This window comes from Siphateles boraxobius, unplaced genomic scaffold, assembly GCF_051911475.1.
Source record: "Siphateles boraxobius isolate OS27281-9 unplaced genomic scaffold, OSU_SipBor_1 142, whole genome shotgun sequence".
Classification (NCBI taxonomy): Eukaryota; Metazoa; Chordata; class Actinopteri; order Cypriniformes; family Leuciscidae; genus Siphateles; species Siphateles boraxobius.
This window is the reverse complement of record NW_027508747.1, coordinates 494,029-512,931: the sequence shown is the minus strand read 5'-3', so window position 1 is coordinate 512,931 and position 18,903 is coordinate 494,029. Positions and strand designations below refer to the sequence as shown.

Below are 18,903 nucleotides of genomic sequence, written 5' to 3'. Positions count from 1 at the left end.
AACAGGGCCTGACACTGTCTACAGTGTGCGTAGTCTTATCAGATCTCCGTGTCCATGTCAGGTGACAGCCTGGGCTCGACAGCACCAGCAGAGACTCTCCAGTGCTCTGGCTGATCTGCTGGCCACTCAAGAACTGCTGGAGAACCTCCTGAACTGGCTCCAGTGGGCCGAGACCACACTCGGAGAGAAAGACAAGGAACCTCTTCCTCAGGAGTTAGAGCAAGTCAAGTCACTCATTGCTGAGCACCAGGTACCATCAAGAGCTCAGAATAAGTCAAAGGCTTATTAGTTTGTATTGTAGAAACAAACTGTTTATGTCTTTGCTGTGTACAAGACATTCATGGAAGAGATGACCAGAAAACAGCCGGATGTGGACAAAATCACCAAAACTCATAAAAGAAAAGCCACAGCAGACCCGGCGGTTCAGTCTCAAATCCCTGTTCTACACAAAGGCCGATCAGTCAGTGAGTACCAGCAGCAAAGCTGAGTCCAGTGTTTCAATTCAATTGGCACAGGCATCACATGGTCTTCACAATACTCATTACTAAGAGTATGCATGCAGCTTAACTGGCCTTCCCTGGACAATACTATTGTTTTAGCATGATTTGAGCGGGGTTTGATAATTATGTTGAGGGGCCAGCGTTGGGATAAGGATTGATGTTTGAAAATATGGAGTTGTGTTAAGAGTTTGGGATAGGGTTTGTTAAAGGATTAGTTCACCTCAAAATGAAAATTTCCTAATAATGTACTCACCCCAATGCCATCCAAGATATCCATGTCTTTCCTCAGTGGAAGAGAAATTAAGTTTTTTGAGGAAAACATTTTCTTATATAATGGACTTCAATGACAACCAGGGTTTTGAAGTCCAAATCAATGCAGTTTCAAAGGTCTTTGAAGTGCTTCAACGGACTGTGCACGATCGCAGCTGAGGAGGAGAGTCTTATCGAGCGAAACGATAGGTCATTAAAAAAAATATATATAAATACTGTATATTGTGGCAGGTGAGCAAACAACAGACACAGTGGGAGTGGTGTCAAGCCTCAGAGAGGCATTTATTAAAGTAAATAAACAAAAAATGTCAAAAAAAACAGGGGAAATGAAGTGTTAAAACAAAAGGGGATCTGGTGTCTTCGTTGTGCCAGGGTGTCGTGAAGGAAGGGTAGTGAAGAGATGGGATGGGTCCAGGTAAGGGGGCGGTGTCCGGCGGATAACGGTCTTCCCTGTCTCCTTGGGTCGAGGCATGAGGGGGCAGCGGCTTCGGCGACACGACCTGTCCCCTCCCGGCCCCGACAATAGAGGGAAGTGGCTGCTTCGGCATCCTGGTCCGTCAGTGGCATTACACGTCTTCTCAGCTCGGACCGCGGGTCCGGCGACTCGCAACTCTCGCAGTGCGGGAATCCCTCTGCGCTCCCTTACTGGACCCACGAAGACACCAGTGTGCATGCACAGGGAAGAGACCGGTCTCCCGAGGAGAGGCGCACTCAGCATTTAACAGGCGGCGGTGATGAGGCTTCATTCTCGTCAGGTGTGCCTCATCACACGCCGTCAATTCTCCTTATCAGCGCCCCTCCTCTCCAATCACACCCACTCCAGTCGGGAGCCTGGTGAAGGACGGCAAATTAAGGGACGGGGTGGCGCTAATTACGAGGGAGAGGCAGACGATCCGTCACAATATATACTTTTTTAACTACAATTATAGTCGTCGGGACATCGAGCGTGATCTTTCAAAGTGATGACGTAGCTCCCGGCGCGTTGCAGATCAGCTCAATCCGAACAATTGTAGTTAAAAAGTATATATATAGATATATATATATATATATAGATTTTTTTTTTATGATCGTTTCGCTCGATAAGACTCTCCTCCTCAGCTGCGATCGTGCACAGTCCGTTGAAGCACTTCAAAGACCTTTGAAACTGCATTGATTTGGACTTTAGAACATTGGTTGCCATTGAAGTCCATTATTCTAAGAAAATGTTTTCCTCAGAAAACTTAATTTCTCTTCCACTGAGGAAAGAAAGACATGGATATCTTGGATGGCATTGGGGTGAGTAAATTATTAGGACATTTTCATTATGAGGTGAACTAATCCTTTATTACAAAGACCTAGGCTCTGTCAAAATTGCATACTCTCAGGATTGTCGGCTTAAGCCATTTGTTTTCTGGTCATCAGGAAAGAGATCTCCTACTCAAACCATGTACGCCGCAGCATCACAGGCACAGATCGAGACGAAGAACCCCAGGGTGAACCTGCTGGTTAGTAAGTGGCAGCAGGTGTGGCTTCTGGCTCTGGACAGGAGAAGGAAGCTCAACGATGCTCTGGACAGACTAGAGGAGGTCAGTCGTACATGCACACCTGACCTCGGATCTGTGTCGTATTAAATTTAGTCATCAGGGTCCCTGCTGGTCCTTAAAAAGTCTTAAATTTGTGGACAGACAACAGGAATGGTGATGCGACCTTGATGAATTATGACAATGGCTGCGTTTACACTTGGCATTAGCATGCGATCACCGTGATCTGATCAAGCAGATCGGATCATTAGCCAATCAGGACAAGGCGCGTTTACCTTTTTTCAAATTAAGTAGCCTCTGTATCTGGATAACCGATCGGATTTCTGTTTCCTGCATAATATTTAAATTAGGTCTGTGGCATGACACCAGATTAAGAGTAAAGATGATACCAATTAAACAATGTACCAATTGCTTTCACTCACTCACTTTATTTTCCTGTGCAATCTCCAGTCTTAGATCAAATTACGTTTTTTGAACGAAGGAATAGGCCTACTTCCAGAGTTGATCATACAAAAATAACTGGGTTGATCATGTTAAACAAGTCACATCATCGATTGTCTGGGTTTAAGGTTATAGCGTGCAATGACTATATTGACAGAAATGGGAGATTGATAAACATGCTGAAACAATAAAAACATTTAAAAATTCCGATTTGGATTATTCCTCTGGCAAAGAAGTGTGCAGCTCTTCATTAAGATCGTGACTGACTGTGATTGTATACAGGCGATCGCCTCGTTCAGATAATGTTGCACAATTAAAATGAAAAATGACACGCATAGTATCATGTAAGTCTAAATAAACTGTTTTAAAGATTGACGTTTATTGTACGGTTCAAATAAGTTTAGTTTCTTGTCTAAACTGCGTCTGGACATTATTTTCTGACAGCCACGCGGAGAGACTGGGCTTTATATGAGGTCCGCCTGTGAATGCAGACACGATGGCTGGATTGCGTTTGCATTACACTGAGATCCGATCACAATGCGTCCTCGACTTCCTCCGAACCTGACGCTGATCGGAGAACATTCCCTTCAGAAGCGCGTTTACACTCGTCTTTTCAATGTGTATGTGGACAACATAGTGTAAACGCAGCCAATGTTTACAGTACATTAAGGTGTCTTTATCAATATCTGCAAACTCGTCACATTTCAGCACAGCTGCGTTGTATACAGGGTTTACCAGACTAACTGCTATATTTCTGCTGTTCTATAAGTGCCACTTTTTATTCAGCAAGTGGATTAAAAAGCAACTAATGTGCAATTGTAAAAATCCAAACAATTATATATATTGTATTTAAAAACCGTGCAGATTCCCTGAGTAACTGTTATGTGTCAATCTTCTGCTCTAAGCTGAAAGAGTTTGCCAACTTTGACTTTGACGTATGGAGGAAACGCTACATGCGCTGGATGAACCACAAGAAATCACGCGTCATGGATTTCTTCCGTCGTATTGATAAAGACCAGGATGGCAAAGTCACAAGGCAGGAATTCATCGATGGCATCCTGTCCTCAAGTAAGGAAAGACTTCAAACAGTGTGTCCTTTAAGTCTTTCAGGGTTTACCCATTCTTCTCTGTTCCTGTAGAGTTTCCCACCAGCCGTCTGGAGATGAGCGCTGTGGCAGACATCTTTGATCGGGACGGCGACGGTTACATTGACTACTATGAGTTTGTGGCTGCTTTACATCCCAACAAAGACGCTTATAAACCCTTAACCGATGCTGACAAAATTGAAGATGAGGTAAACATTACCAGCTTACTTTCTGGAAACTCCACCTAGTAACTGGAAGTGTTACAGATGACCTTTCATGAAGTCGTTTTCACTCTGATTTATGACTTCATGTGTTTAGGTGACTCGCCAAGTTGCAAAGTGCAAGTGTCCTAAACGCTTCCAAGTAGAGCAGATTGGCGCCAACAAATATCGGGTAAGTGATAGGTTTTCATGCTTTGCAGATGAGTCAAGAAAAAGCTTTATATTTATGAAACTTGATTCATTATGGAACCCTTGGCCAATACAAATGTAGAAACCTGTTCATTGTGTCAGTCAAGTTAGATTTTCAAAATAAAATTCACAAGACGCCCAAAACCATCACAGTACTATGGTTGTGAAAATAAGTTGGTGAATAAACAATATTAATTGTTAATCAACTTAACTATCATTTTACAACAAAGTGATCTAGTTTTTGTAAAAAACTAGATGTCAAAACAGCAGTTACCTCAATGCTAGAAAAAATCTAAGAACATATGTTGTTTATCTGGTAGTAAATACATAATTGGATGTAAACAATATAGTAAAGCTCAGTCGTACATTGGCTGTATCCAAATGAAAAGGCCTATTCCTTGTATGAAAGCCGATATAAGGAATGTTTTGAGGACAAGATGGAAACATGAATACTGGAAAGTTGGCAGTGTTCCTCAGGCCTGCGTTAAACTAGTCCCCAAAACAAGCCTATTTGCCCCGACGCTGTTGATGCCAAAGAGAATGACTTCATGACAATTTTACGTGCCGTTGCACTTCTCAGTCTCTTAAGTGTGAGTGTTTTCCTCTGGTCCACTTCTCTCCGACACTCCTAATAAACAGATCCCAAACCGTTTGGTCACGGTCACCTGTTCTATTACTGCCCATAATCTGAGGGAATAATAAAGGTGTTCATAAAAACGACTTGCTAGAAGCCTGTATCTGTGCCACTCTGGAGACCTTTTTTGTAGTTTTTTCTTCTTGTTTTGATTTCAAAAGAATTCATTGTTGACTGAAGTGATATTTACTAATGTTTGTCTCTTCATTGTTTTTTTCTCCACATCAGTTCTACCTCGGAAACCAGGTATACATGCATAGAGCTTTTTACAGATTTGCTGTGCTGCCCTTTTTGTTTTTCTGATTCACTGTCAGTGTGTCTTTGAATCCCTAATATTTAAGGCTGTCTTAAACTCACAAGCGGATAAGCATATTCAAGCTAGTTTTCAACACTCTTCCCAAAGCCAGCCATTTAGTTTGAGACGTGGCTGTGTGCAAATCTCCACTGGGATTCAGGCACAGTGGAATGGGAAAGTAACCAGTGCAGGTGAAGCTATAAATAGAGAGTGACAACATAATTCCCTGATAATAAATGACACCAAAAATGGTGTCTAGTTCAGATATGTCCTTAATGTCCTTTGTGTTGTGAAATAGTGCCTTGAGCAATTATTATACAGATTAATTTAACGAGCAGAAAAGCAAGTTAAGCTAGCACAAAACACAGTGTCCCCGTTATACATCTTACATGTACTCACAGTACCATAGTAATAGTAGACTATGCATAATTGCAAGCAACTAACCCTAAAACAAACCCTAACAATGTTGTAAGTACATGTAGTTAATAACTATATCTCAGTGATTAAATGTATTATAACAATAACACCTTAAAGGGATAGTTCACCCAAAAACTAAAAAAAAAAAATTGTCATCAATTACTCACCCTCATGCCGTAAGACATTTTAATGAAATCTGAAATATTTCTGATGAACTTTTTGAAGCATCAAAGTGGTAGTTGCATAGACTGTCAATGAAGGGACATAAATCTCTCAGATTTCATTAAAATATCTTCATTTGTGTTTCGAAGATGAACGGAAGTCTGACATGAGGGCGAGTAATTGATGACAGAATTTAAGTTTTTGGGGGAACAACCCCTTTAAATTTAAAATGTATAACCAAACCTTTTCCAAAGCAAATAAAGCGATACGCCATGAGAGGTCCTTCGATAACAGAGATTTTTGCATTGCATGGATAAGACCAATAACAATATGATTAATTACATTAATAATTGCAGCTGTTTGTAGTTTACAGTCAACATGCTGTAGAAAGTTGGCACATTGAAACAGAACATGTGGTCACAGGTGTGCGTTTATTAGCATATTCAGACCTTATTGTTTATGTTACTGTATAGGTAGTGCAGTCATTTTAAAATCTTGCCAGTAGTTAATACAGAAAGGAAATGGTTGCTAATGTTGTTTCATGTTGACTGTTCTACAAACACCGAAGACAGTTTATAGTCATCTATCACCTATCTGCTTTTGAGTTGAAATGCACTTCTCCCCGCAGCGCTGCATTCTGCTTTTTATTATTATTTGCTAGAGCTTTGCAACACAACACAGTTTGCTTGCCTTCTGCTACATGCCTAATGCCCTTATTTGAGTTCTGCCTTACAGGAGCTTTACTCAACGCCAGTGAACTTACTCTTTTTCTTTTAACCACATATTGTGGCTGATGTTTAAACGAGCCAAAGCTTCAGGAAAAATGTTGAGCTGAAAGATGCATGGTTTTCCCTACATAATTCACATAAAATCATGAGCTACATGCTTTCTCAGGGCCGTGTTTTGGGAAGACACGTGACTCTTAACTGGTGAAGGGCTTTTATCGGGCAGGCCATGCAAAACCCTCATGTTTTTCTTCCTTTGTATTGAGAACTTTATATCACATCAACTGAAACCATTCTTTTGACAGTTTGGTCTCGTTCACTGCTTACATGATCCCTTAATCGCCGATGAGACTATAACAAACAGGGACAATCAAAATCTAACCCCCCATCTACACGTTGCGGTTTTGGAAAGCTGTATCCTGGTAAATGGTCATTCTTAAAGCCGTTTGTTGTGATTCTCTTGATTATTTCTCTTGATCATGCTTCAAAATTCATCTTCTCCTCCCCAATCACCAAATTCACCAATGGTATCAATTCATTCCGGCTATCACTTAAAGAACAGCGGGCTTTTAAGGCCAGAGAGATGCTCAGCAGGTCGCCATCATGTGTTGGTCATGTCGAGTCTCAGAGAGTCGATTTCAGCCATTACTCCATATTGTGTGTCGTTGGAGTCGAGCATCAGTGTAAACACGCATCCTCTATGAGAATGTTAGTTTGTAGTTATAGACAGTGCAACTTCTGTATGTATTGTTGGTTTGTGAAAAAAAGTTCTCATATGGTATGGTTTCTTTCTTTTTTTTCTTCAACAGAAAGCATGAGGCCATAATTTTCTGTGCTGTGAAATCTGTATGCCTTGGCCAAATCCAACTGGCAACAATCATTTGCAATCAAATGATTTGGCTTGATGTTTTCTCTAGCTCCTATCTCTGGCATGTAGGATTCAGTAGTTATACCTTAGTGTTCCCCTACGGTCCAGTGCCCTTATTTGTATGAAAACAGATCGTTGGCCAGAGGGTGTAGCGTGCACTTGTAGCACACCCTAGTGGACACACTGATCACTGTACTGTCTACCTTGTCTTAAATGTGCACTAAGTAACTTTTTATATCGTATTAAAGTTTCAGACAGAAAGAAATTGACAATATGTCTGAGAAACGTTTAACATGACCTTCACTCGCATGCAGTGTTGGGTGCAACTCGTTAAGTAATTAATTACTGTCATTTAATTACTTTTCCCTGCAAAATGTTTTTTAATTTCCTGTCATTTAATTAGTTACTTCTAGTTTAATTAAATACTGTATAGACTGTGAGACAAATAAAATAGAAAACAATAGTGGATTTAGCGTCTAACTTAAAAATATATGTTTTAATGTAAACTTCTCCCTTTAAATACTTTGTTCAGTTCAAGAATAATTTATGCAATTTTATATAATTTATCTGAAAAACTTAAAAGAGCAATTTCATGTCTATCCTTGTATTGTTTAACTGGTCGAGGTTGGTATGGGACAGTAATTAATGTTGTAATGCAGTACTTTTTAGAGAGAGTAATTAGTACAGTAATCTAATTACACTGTTGAAGATGCAATTAGTAGCTAGTAATTAATTACTTTTTTAGAGTAACTTACCCAACACTGCTCATATGAGATGAAGACTCAGTATAATATTAGTAATATCCTATTTATTTTAAAATGAACAATATATTATTATGATATATGTTTGTTTGTGTGTGTGTGTGTGTGTGTGTGTGTGTGTGTGTGTGTGTGTGTGTGTGTGTGTGTGTGTGTGTGTGTGTGTGTGTGTGTGTGTATATATATATATACAGTATAATGTACACAATTACAAAATATTATATATTATACAAAAAAGGAAAATATATATATACAATTGTTTTATTGGATGTTTAATTGTTGTTAAGAGTAAAATAATTGTTAATACAAACTAAAATGTGTTTATATATATATATATATATATGTGTATAGAGAGAGAGAGAGAGAGAGAGATAGAGATAGATGATAAAGACAGGACACTTTTGAATGTACAATAAATTAATCACAGGTGACAAGTGTACCTGCAAATCAAGTATGTCTATAGTAGTGAATATTATAGATACCTTTTACCTTTGCATCATGCTTCCTCCACGTCTACAGGTGGCAGTATATGGTCTAGAACTACCGTAGTATCAGCCAGCAAAACAAAGCAAGACTGACTTTGTGCACCTTTAATGACATACAGTGAAGCGCACCACCACACTCAATATTCTTTCATGATCAGTCTTAAATTAGCACAAAGCCACAAATGAAACCAGTTGGATTGACCAATCATTTCACATCTTCTGGAATGAAACCAATGTTGTGTCTCTATCAAAAACTGTTTTGTCTAAATCAAATGTCTCAGCAGGGCAACAAAGGAAACTTGACGATAAACAGAACAGAAGTAAAGTCTAATGGACTGTGATAATGTTGAGATTTGACTTCCACCACACATGTGATGGCTATCGTTTGCTACTTTGAAAGCGGCGTTACAGTGCTGAGGTTTCTGATGTTGCTCTGCTGTGTGTGTGTCACTGATAAACATGACGTATCACGGAGGAATGACTGTGCTCTCTGTCCGTGTCCAGTTTGGAGATTCCCAGCAGCTCCGGCTGGTGCGGATCCTCCGCAGTACGGTGATGGTGCGGGTCGGTGGGGGTTGGATGGCCCTGGATGAGTTCCTGGTGAAAAATGACCCGTGCAGAGGTAACGTCCACCTTTATGTTGTACTCAACTTTAGCACCTGGTGTTCAGGCGGGGAATTTAATTGCATTTACATTGTGAATAAGTAAATTCCTCAACTTATTTGCAGGTTTTTTAATTTTTAAGTTTTTTGCTCCAACAGTTCTGTTCCAAAACCTAGTTGAGTTTCCTAAGTATGTATGCAGCATTCCCAATGTGAAGGCAGTTTCATTATCAATACTGCCAAGATGACTTGTTTTAACCAAATTCAAAAGCAGAATCACATGTCCTTCATGGAAAAGGCAATCCAATATAGCATTGCGACAAGCTACAGAAAAGTATGATAGTTCAGTCTTATTCATAAATGGACTATTGGGTCACTTGTGAGGTTTATTTCAGTCCAGACACATGCCAGTGTAGACAGTAGAAAGCATTGCAGCTCTCTAGGTTTTGGAACAGAACCAACGAAGTGTCGGCCCAGATCCGGGCCACATCTGGTACATGTGGATTCAACGCGTACCAGATGTGGGCCGACACCATGTTGCAGTCTGGTATGCATAGTAAATCCAGAGTTTAGTGTCCAATAATTAAAGAATGTAATATTTACAAAGAAAACATGCTGATGGATATTCTTATGTAGGCTGTAATAATTAGTTGTGGCTGAATCTTTTCTTCCTGCACTCTGATTGGCTGTTTCTGAGATTCTTAAAGCTTGCCGGTTTCTTCCCATGACGCTTTTCTTTCAGAATTTCCCTTTTCCTGCTGCTTTGTTAGTGAACCCAATTATCGTTTCTTCTAGTTCACCACCACGGGAGTAAAATGTTGCGCTCGGAATCAAATTCTTCAATTACTCAGTCTCCTATAGGTTGGCAACTCTCACACTTTCTCTCCTTGCTCAATCCCAGTGGTATGTGTGCATCCCTGTGTGTGTGTGTGTCTGTGTGTGTGTGTGTGTGTGTGCGCGCTGCAGTGATCCTTGAATGGTATTCTCATTAACATTAATCTCAGGCTCCCCTTTCCATCGTGCTGTCTGGGACTGTTTAGCATGAGGTTTTGTCTTGCGTCATGTGTCCTCTGCATGCGTAGCTCTGTTTCAGTGCTGTGAAACTTGCTTGACAATCTCATCTATGCAAGATATGAATAACTCATCACATTGAAGTGAAAAATACACGATAAACTTGAAGTTTTTCTAAAATGCATTGTCTAGGACTACTATACCATAATTATGTATATGCAGCATCAATGTTTTTCATCATTTTTTTATCATTATTATTATTTTGCCAGTGATGTGAAATGCATGCAAGTCATTCCCTACATCAAACCAAAGCGCAAACTCGCTTTTGAGTGAGTGTTCATCAATCCCCAACCCGGTTAATGATACCTTCATAAGACCTTCAACTAAGATCAGAACCTTTAAAATGGCTTTCAGAAATAAGTTCATGAAACTTGATTTAAAGTTCAGTTAAAGTTAAAGTTGATTTTGAGCTCTATGAACAACATATATGGCTTGCTGATTGTTGATTACAAATAATAATAATTTTGACTTGAATAATTTCAAACAAACAAAAAATTTGTTCACACTAATTATGGTAGGGTGAATAAATGGATATAGATAATTTTACAGATCAAATTATATATTTTTTTTTACTAAATTGACAATACGACTAAAGGTAATCGACGATACACTCTTAAAAATTAAGGCTCTTTATTGTTATCTACGGTTCTATGAAGAATCTTAAACATCAGTGGAATCTTTCCATTGCACAAAAGGTTCTTTATAGTGGTAAAAGGTTCTTCAGATTTTTTAAATGTTCTTCACACTAAGAAAAAAATGGTTCTTTTAAGGAAAAAGGTTTTCTATAGCATCAATACCAAAACATCGTTTTGGAATCTTTCATTTTTAAAAGTGTACCATATATGTTGTACGTAGACCTTAAGTTAGACTGAACCCCAAATGTTCAGTTGATTTTAAGTTAAGAGCTTGTTTCTTTAAACTCACACTGAAGGTTTTGGTGTGGTCATGCCTCTGCTCACTACTGTGTGCTCTTCCTCCAGCAAAGGGCAGAACCAACGTGGAGCTGCGCGAGAAGTTTATTCTCCCAGAAGGCACCACCCAGGTGATGGCCAGTTTCCGCTACAGAGGTCGAAGGTCACGGCCTTCCTCAAGAGGCCCCTCCCCTAACAGATCCAACTCAAGCCACAGCTGCCCTGCACAACCCAACCCATCCAGCGCCAGCACACCCAAGGTATGCTCATCGTTGATAGGGTTGCAGAGAAATCCCTAACTGCTCCATGTTTCTGTCACATTTTCCTGTCACCAATCATTCAACTTGGTTCCAAAACCTAGTGAGCTGACTTGCTGTCAAATCTTAGTGATTGGTTTGGAACGCTCTACAATGATAAAAAAGAAAAAAAAACTCTGTGCATAATACATAGCACACTGATCAAAGTCACAGATGATGATTAAGAATACACACAAGATGATTAACTCAAACTCTCAGGAGAAAGCACAACATACAATATTGCAGAATAAAGACCCGTTCACACCATGGACGATAACTATAACCATAAATATATAGTCCTAAAAATAATTCTTAATATCAATGATAATCCATGAGTCCATGATAACGACAGAGGAATGATATCGTTGAAATCACTTTCAGAATATTTTTTTTCTAGCTGATAAACAATAAAAACATTGATAGCCAATCAGAACCCATCCTGCTTCAATGAGCTCGAGCATTTAAAGCGGCAGACTTCAAAACTGCAGCACGCTTAGAATAAACAGAATGATATCATGTGTTGGTGTGGACGCTAATATAGTTATCGTTATAGTTATCATTCTTGGTGTAAACAGGCCTCAAAATCTCAAAAACTTTAGCAATTGGGACTTCTAAATAAAAAAGCCAAGCGCCATTTGCTAAAGTTTTTGAGATTTTGGTATTCCCTACTGGAGTAAATAAGAGGTCTTGCATGGCCGAAATGCAGGTTATGCACATCAGACTTCTCTATTCTGTATAATTGCTTCCGGTTCCAGTCTTTTGTACATGCTACAGTAAATGAGTTGTTTTACCCAAGACACCTTCAAAGAAGCTACAAAAGATGAGCATAAGCAATGTCCATCGCATGCTGGTTGACATATAAACGTTCTTCCTTTGGTCTTCTGTCGAGTGAACTGACTTTCCTTGAAAGGCACTTTGGTTTGGTGTAAGTATTTTTCTAAGCTTTTAAGATAAAATACATAGCACACACAAAAATGTTGTAAAGAAACGTCAGTTTAGACTATTTTTATCTTCTTTTTTTTTAAGAAGTGAATTAATTATGTTTATAATCGATATTTGTCTCGCTTCATTGTTGGTATCGAATATTGAATTTGGCCGAAAGACAATATTTTGGAAAGGCAGCATAAACATCTGTATCTATGACATCATAAAGTGCTGCCTACAAAGGGAGCTCACTAGGATTTGGAACCGAGCCATTGACTATCCCATCATCATTTGTTGATATATAATTGTTTCCTGTATTGTCTTTCTTTTCTTTATTTCTATTGCTACCCTTTGTATGTGGTTTACCCACGATTGTTTCTCACAGACTCCCCAACATTTAACCCGAAATTATGATAAACCCTGGCTGACAAACAGCAAATCAGCTACTCCTCTTAAATCATCTGACTCCTTTGACAGCCAAGGGTCATCCAATGAGGTATAGTGCTTAAGAAATGAGTGGCAAACCCCAATCTAATCTCCGTCTCCTGCTCCTGACCTCTGTTTCTGATCTAATCACTTCCTGTGTGGATGTGTAAATGAGTTCAGTCTCTATCTCTGGCTTTGCAATGATGCATGGAAGGGACTCCACTGGTCCACTATTAAGGCGGATGTGTTTGCTTAAGTCCTTTAATTCTGATCTGTTGCAAAGAGGATGGTGTGATCAAATTAAATCAGCTTGATCTACAAAGACATGTGGGCCTTTTCTAAACAACTATTCTTCTCTAACTGTTGCCACTAAAACTTGATGCTTGTGAGATCTTTTCTACATCCAGAACTCGCTCTAAACTGTTTCCTCTCTTTCTCCTGGTGTGTATGGCTGAATTTGATTCACTGTGAGCAGTGAACTAATTTTTTTTGTCTTTCATGCATTAATTCCATCATTCTGGCCATGTACACACTGCAAAGTTGTGGAATTAACCAATTCAGAAGTGATTCCCTAAATGATTGTGATGTGTATGTTTGTGTAACACTGGAATCACTCCTAAAACCGTCTGTCCAGTTAAATGTTTCAGTCAGGATTTCTGTTATGTCAAATGTAGATTTTGTGTTTTTCTGTGCAGTTTTATTAGGGACTTTTGCACCTGGTAGTTCTAGAATCTCAGTTATAGGAACTTTCCACCAGGACATTTCCCCTAGGGACATTTTCCTGGTTGCATTCGCATCGCCAGTAGGAACTCTGAAGTGATGTAAGCTGACTGACAGCGACGCCATTTGGAGGATGCCGCGATCACATCTGTGTTTGTTACTGAAATTACTATGAGCAGGAGAAAGTACAACATGCAATATTGCAGAATATAGGCCCATTCACACCAAGGACGATGACTATAACCATAAAGATATAGTTCCAAAAATCATTCTAGATATAAAATAATAGCAGAGTTCATGATAACAGCACAGATGAATGACATCGTTTGAATCACTTTCAGAAAATTTTTTTCAGCTGATGTACGATAAAAAAAATTGAACGGCCAATCAGAATAAAATTCTGCTTTAAAAAGTTTGAGCATGTAAAGTGGCACAACATAACTGCAGCACGCTTAGAATAAACATGATGATATCATGTGTTGGTGTGGATACTAATATAGTACTTTATAGGTAGAGGATGCTAACTCTATAGTAGCTAACTCTAGGAGCTAATTCAGTCTAAAATCATTCCCAGTCCCTGCAGTGTGAACACGCCAAAAAGTGTCTACTTTCAGCAATAATTATAGGAACTATGAAAACGTTCCTCCGGTGCGAAAGTCCTTATTGCCAGCATGTTAGGTGTAGACATTTTAAACACCTCTTCTGTTTGTCAACCAACTGTCAATTACCAATTACATTGTCCTGTTCTAAATGGCCCATTTGTTTCTAAATCATGACCTCTTTCAGAACACCCCCATTCAGGGCAGCAAGCTTCGTCTTCCAGGATATTTGTCAGGAAAAGGCTTTCAGTCGGGAGAGGATGGAACCCTGATCAATGCTGCAGTCATGAAGGCCAGAGGTCAAGCCATAGGTGAGCCGGACAAACCTTTTGCTCTTCAGGAAAGTCGTCTTGCTGCTGTGTGTTATATTGAATATTCACTTGATATTGACCGACTGGTTTTACTGTACTTCCCTGTCTCATGTTATTGAGAGAGTGTAGAGGATCGGTTTACGCGGGACTGTTTTTTGCACGGTTCACCCACTATCTGATTAAAATAATTTTCTTCCCGACCCGACCCATACCGCTGAATCCTACTAATCTCACATTTAAAGAAAACGAGAGAGTGATTGGGGATAACAAATATAAAATGTTGGCTGTATTTTATTGTTATTTTTGTCTTATTGTGATGCGGTCAACACAGTATAAGAAAAATAGGCTAAATGAAATGCATCTGTGACTCTAATATGAATAAATGAAAACTGTTGGCTTACGAGCTATACTGCTACATGAAATCTTTTTTTTAAAAACATCGATGCGAGAACAGAATGTCGCTGACTGATGAGGGTTTCAGTAGCCTACATCTCTCCTTCAGAGTCCGAGCACAAAGGCTGAATGTTCTCTCTGAAGTAGTGTGGTCAAAAGTACCGACGTCGGTACAGAAATGTTAAAAATGTGACGTTTTGAGCGCTGTTGAGCGGAATCATAAACACCTCTGATTGGCCATTGTGTTTACACGCTCATCGGATATGACTGTGATTGGCTACAATGATTAACACACGGGAGCGTTTGAGAGTGTTTTAAAAAAACAGAAGCCGGTACCGCTTGTGTATCTGTGCAAGCGATCGATGAAGAGTGTCACTGATGTATATTTACAACATGTTTTTGAAGCGCTGATCGTTGTAGCCAATCAACATATATAAATATGAATATCTTAATAGCTTATCTTTAGTCATGAGCCGTTGTGTTAATGTGAGTATCAGAGCGCTGATCTGTAACTGGCTTTAAACTTTCTCCTCAGGGTTGAGTAAGATCTCGAGCAGGCCTGGCAGTAAAGCAGGAAGCCGAGGGAGCAGTCGCCGCGGCAGCGACGCCTCAGACTTCGATATTTCGGACATCCAGTCAGTTTGCTCGGACGTGTCGGAGAACGTGACAGACTCAGGGCGGCCACGCTCATCCTCTCGCCAACACGGGGGGAAACCCTCCAAGATCCCAACTCCCCAAAGGAGGAGCACCCCTACGAGCAAACTGGCCAAGACCAGCAAGAGATAGTCAAGAGTCCAGTCTACAGAAGGGGTCCCGTTACAAGCCCCCGTTCTGACAGCACTGGTTAGCGCACACGAAACCCAGACTGGACACACGTAGATTCACACTAAAGACTGCAAAGTGTTCTCATTTTTAAAAAGCATAGCGAGATGTAAATTATTCTGTTGTGAACGTGAAAAAGGATCTTAATGTGGAGTGTGTGTGTATGTGTGTGTGGAATGCAATGGCTTTGTGTATTTGTCCTGTACTCTATGTGAACGTCATTAATATTTTGTTTGATTGCTGGGAAAGATCAGCGAACACAAGAAGACTGTATGTTGTTAGGCTACCTAACACTTTTCCACATGTTCGTGTCGAGGGAGAAGCTGAATGTACAGTCATATCCTCAAGCGCACATGCTTGTTGGTGATAATATGCCCCTGTATTCTGCCAGGACACCACAGTTATTTATTCATCTATTTAAAGTGCAATGACAAGCTGCTGTTATGCATTTAAAGGGCAATACAATACTTCCAACTGTAACCACTGCAATCATACACTACAACTAATCCTGATCATGGCCTTTAAACTTATAAACACCCGTCTGTAGCGTCCGCTGTATTGTTCATTTCATCAAATCACAGATTGTGTGCCACCGAACTGTGACCACAGCTTTCTGACTAAAAAACATTCATTAAGTGCAATCATGCCTGTGTATTCCATGGTTTCTTTTTGCCTGAGTGATGCAAATTACTCAACGTTTTGTAATAAATATGCTTGCAGAAAGCTCAACAATATACACAACAATCACAGACTTGCTTGTTTCCATTCACCCTAAACTATCTGACTTCTGAACATTTACAAAACAATGTCTCGGGAATGAGATTAACAAGTCTTAAGAAGAAAATAAAATGTTTTATGAGAATAAAATGCCATGTCAGCCTTGTAGCCTCTGGCAGTCCCTGTGCCAGTGAATAGGACCAAAAAAATCTTGTGTAGATGCCAGGTGGCCTTTAATGTTGGTTGGATTAATGTTAGTATGTCAGATGAGCTAAAGTGAGGCCAGTGTTGCTGTGGTGTTAATCCTCAACATAGGATATGGACAACCTGACCTTTAACAACACCAGACAGAAGAGGAAAAGTTAGTTCTGCACCAATCACTAGCCGTTTGATCAGCTAATTCTTGTCAACATGTATATTCTCTCAGAAATGTGTTATTTATCTCCACTGGATCTGTAAGTCATGATAACGTGCATGTTTCCGCATGGATCCAGTATGTTGCATCATAAACTTGGGACCGAAAGTAAAGACTAAAGTTTTTCCCCCATGAATGCCATTTTTATCACAGCTTATAAATGCTTAGAGAGAGTCTCCATTTATTTTCTTGAATCCGTCAGATCTACTTTATTTTTACTGTACATTTTATTTCATAAATAATTTCATAAAGTAGTTAGCCACTCACGGTCGTCTGTTACAGTGATTTTTAATTTAAACGGGGTTGAGGGGTTATAGCGTTTATAAAACGACAGCTACTGCAATATGATAAGACAGAGATTCAATAATTAGAATAATTGGAATAATCAGTTCTTCCACCCAGTGATAGATGGACAAAATCTCGTCTATTTTGAGTGGCTATGCAAAAAGTTCCAGAATTGCTGACTACTTTTGCAATTTCCAACAGCTGAAGTGAAAGGTTGATAAATCATGAGTGCTTAAGGGAAGAGTGAATCCCTGGATTTGGTAAAGTTGGCAAGTTAGTGGCTTCACTGGCAGTAGTCTTTGTTTTAGGCTCGCAGTGGACCACTGAAGCCTCCACGAATGACAATGAGGCCCATAATGACTCAGCACATGCATCAAGGCCCATGTTGAAACATCTGAAATGATCCATGTTCAAATGAAGAAGATACAGTGCTACAAATGGTGATTCATTATGTGAATACAGGCTGGCCTAATTATGTCACCAATGTCCCAGAAAGCATTAACAGCTGTTTCTCAAGTACAGTAAAGATGTTCTCTCCACATCCGTTGGTTTTGGCTTATGTTGATTACACAAGTCCTAGGGGATGAACTGATAGGATCCACAACCATTGCATGAGCATGAGCATCCCGGCAGAGTGGTTGGCGGCTTGAATAGGATAATTCAAAAGGGTTGAATCTTTAAAGACTGTCAATTGACACATCCCTCACTAGTGGACCCTGGGAGAAACATGAATAAATACTGGCGTCGCTTGACAGATTGTGCTCGACAAGCCAACGCAGATGGAAATGCATAGCAGGACAAAAAGTGGTGTGGGTTTTGTGGACGACTTTGTCAATAGGCAGACTAGTATTTTAGAAATGACAACAGTTGAGAAAATGTCTAGGGAAATTAAGTTGGATGGTTTTATTAAGGTAAAGAAGGCAGTGTTCAGTTGGAGGAACCACATACTGTACATCAAAAAATAGTAAAGCTGAGATTTTAGGTCATCCCAATGAGCAGGTTTCATGCCCAATGGAAAACTTTAGCCATTTTACTTTTTAGAGTCGATCTGCATCCCAATTCATTAATGTGAATAATGCAGTAATTACTTGTAAAGTTAAGATCATGGTAACCCACTAGTATTGAGGGTTACCTTATTCCTATAGGTAGAGGATCAGCTGAGAGTCACTGATGCGAGCTTGACTAACGTGATCTGCCAGATTCGATTTAAAAATGCATGTACATCAAGTAAAAGGCAAAACAACACTGAAAGTAATTCTATGGGGTTTAGGAAATGCTATTTGTACATTAGGTGTCCTGGATTTAAAATGTAAAGAAGTAAAGAGGCTTGACCCAATCCCTTATGTTAGTGTTTGCTGTTATATATGCTGTTCTTATAGAATATCTCTTATGAAACATATACTATATTCCCACTGAGGCCTGGTTAATAGTTTAGGAGAGTAGGTCAGTTTGTGGCCTAGAGAATGTTTGCAGAGCTCTGCTAGTGCCTATCTGTGACATACTACATCTGTCTCCTAGTGCGCTATCTAGACAGTGATCCACTGTCTACCGAAAACTTAACAGACATACAGTTTGACTTTTCATGTTTCTGGTGTCTATCCTATCTGAAAGTTCACTAAGCAGATCTAGTTAGTTAAAATGAATGCTGAGATGCTATTTTTTATATTGATTTTATCGGTCTGCCCAAAGTGGAAGAAAATAAATATAATCGACTTGTTATGAAAACAATCTGTGTAACCTAGTTGTCATTTTTGGGGCAGCAGCCGTAGAATATGTACTAAACTGCATGAAGCCGCTCTGATGCAGCTGCCACACATCACGGATCACCTGAAATGTGCATG

The 18,903-nt window shown here is 39.7% G+C and overlaps 1 protein-coding gene across 1 annotated transcript in view; it reads left to right on the top strand.

Moving 5' to 3' along the window:
* Positions 1-16,389, top strand: part of dst (dystonin) — a 241,730-nt gene extending 225,341 nt beyond the window's left edge. Inside the window, exons 91-103 of the mRNA XM_077230331.1 lie at positions 62-250; positions 335-464; positions 2,172-2,335; positions 3,637-3,799; positions 3,871-4,025; positions 4,135-4,209; positions 5,089-5,106; positions 9,075-9,192; positions 9,968-10,075; positions 11,224-11,414; positions 12,760-12,870; positions 14,307-14,430; positions 15,359-16,389. Coding sequence (XP_077086446.1) covers positions 62-250; positions 335-464; positions 2,172-2,335; positions 3,637-3,799; positions 3,871-4,025; positions 4,135-4,209; positions 5,089-5,106; positions 9,075-9,192; positions 9,968-10,075; positions 11,224-11,414; positions 12,760-12,870; positions 14,307-14,430; positions 15,359-15,609 — 1,797 coding nt within the window. The 3' untranslated portion in view covers positions 15,610-16,389. The remainder of the gene's footprint in view (positions 1-61; positions 251-334; positions 465-2,171; positions 2,336-3,636; positions 3,800-3,870; positions 4,026-4,134; positions 4,210-5,088; positions 5,107-9,074; positions 9,193-9,967; positions 10,076-11,223; positions 11,415-12,759; positions 12,871-14,306; positions 14,431-15,358) is intronic.
* The last annotated feature ends 2,514 nt before the right edge of the window (positions 16,390-18,903 follow it).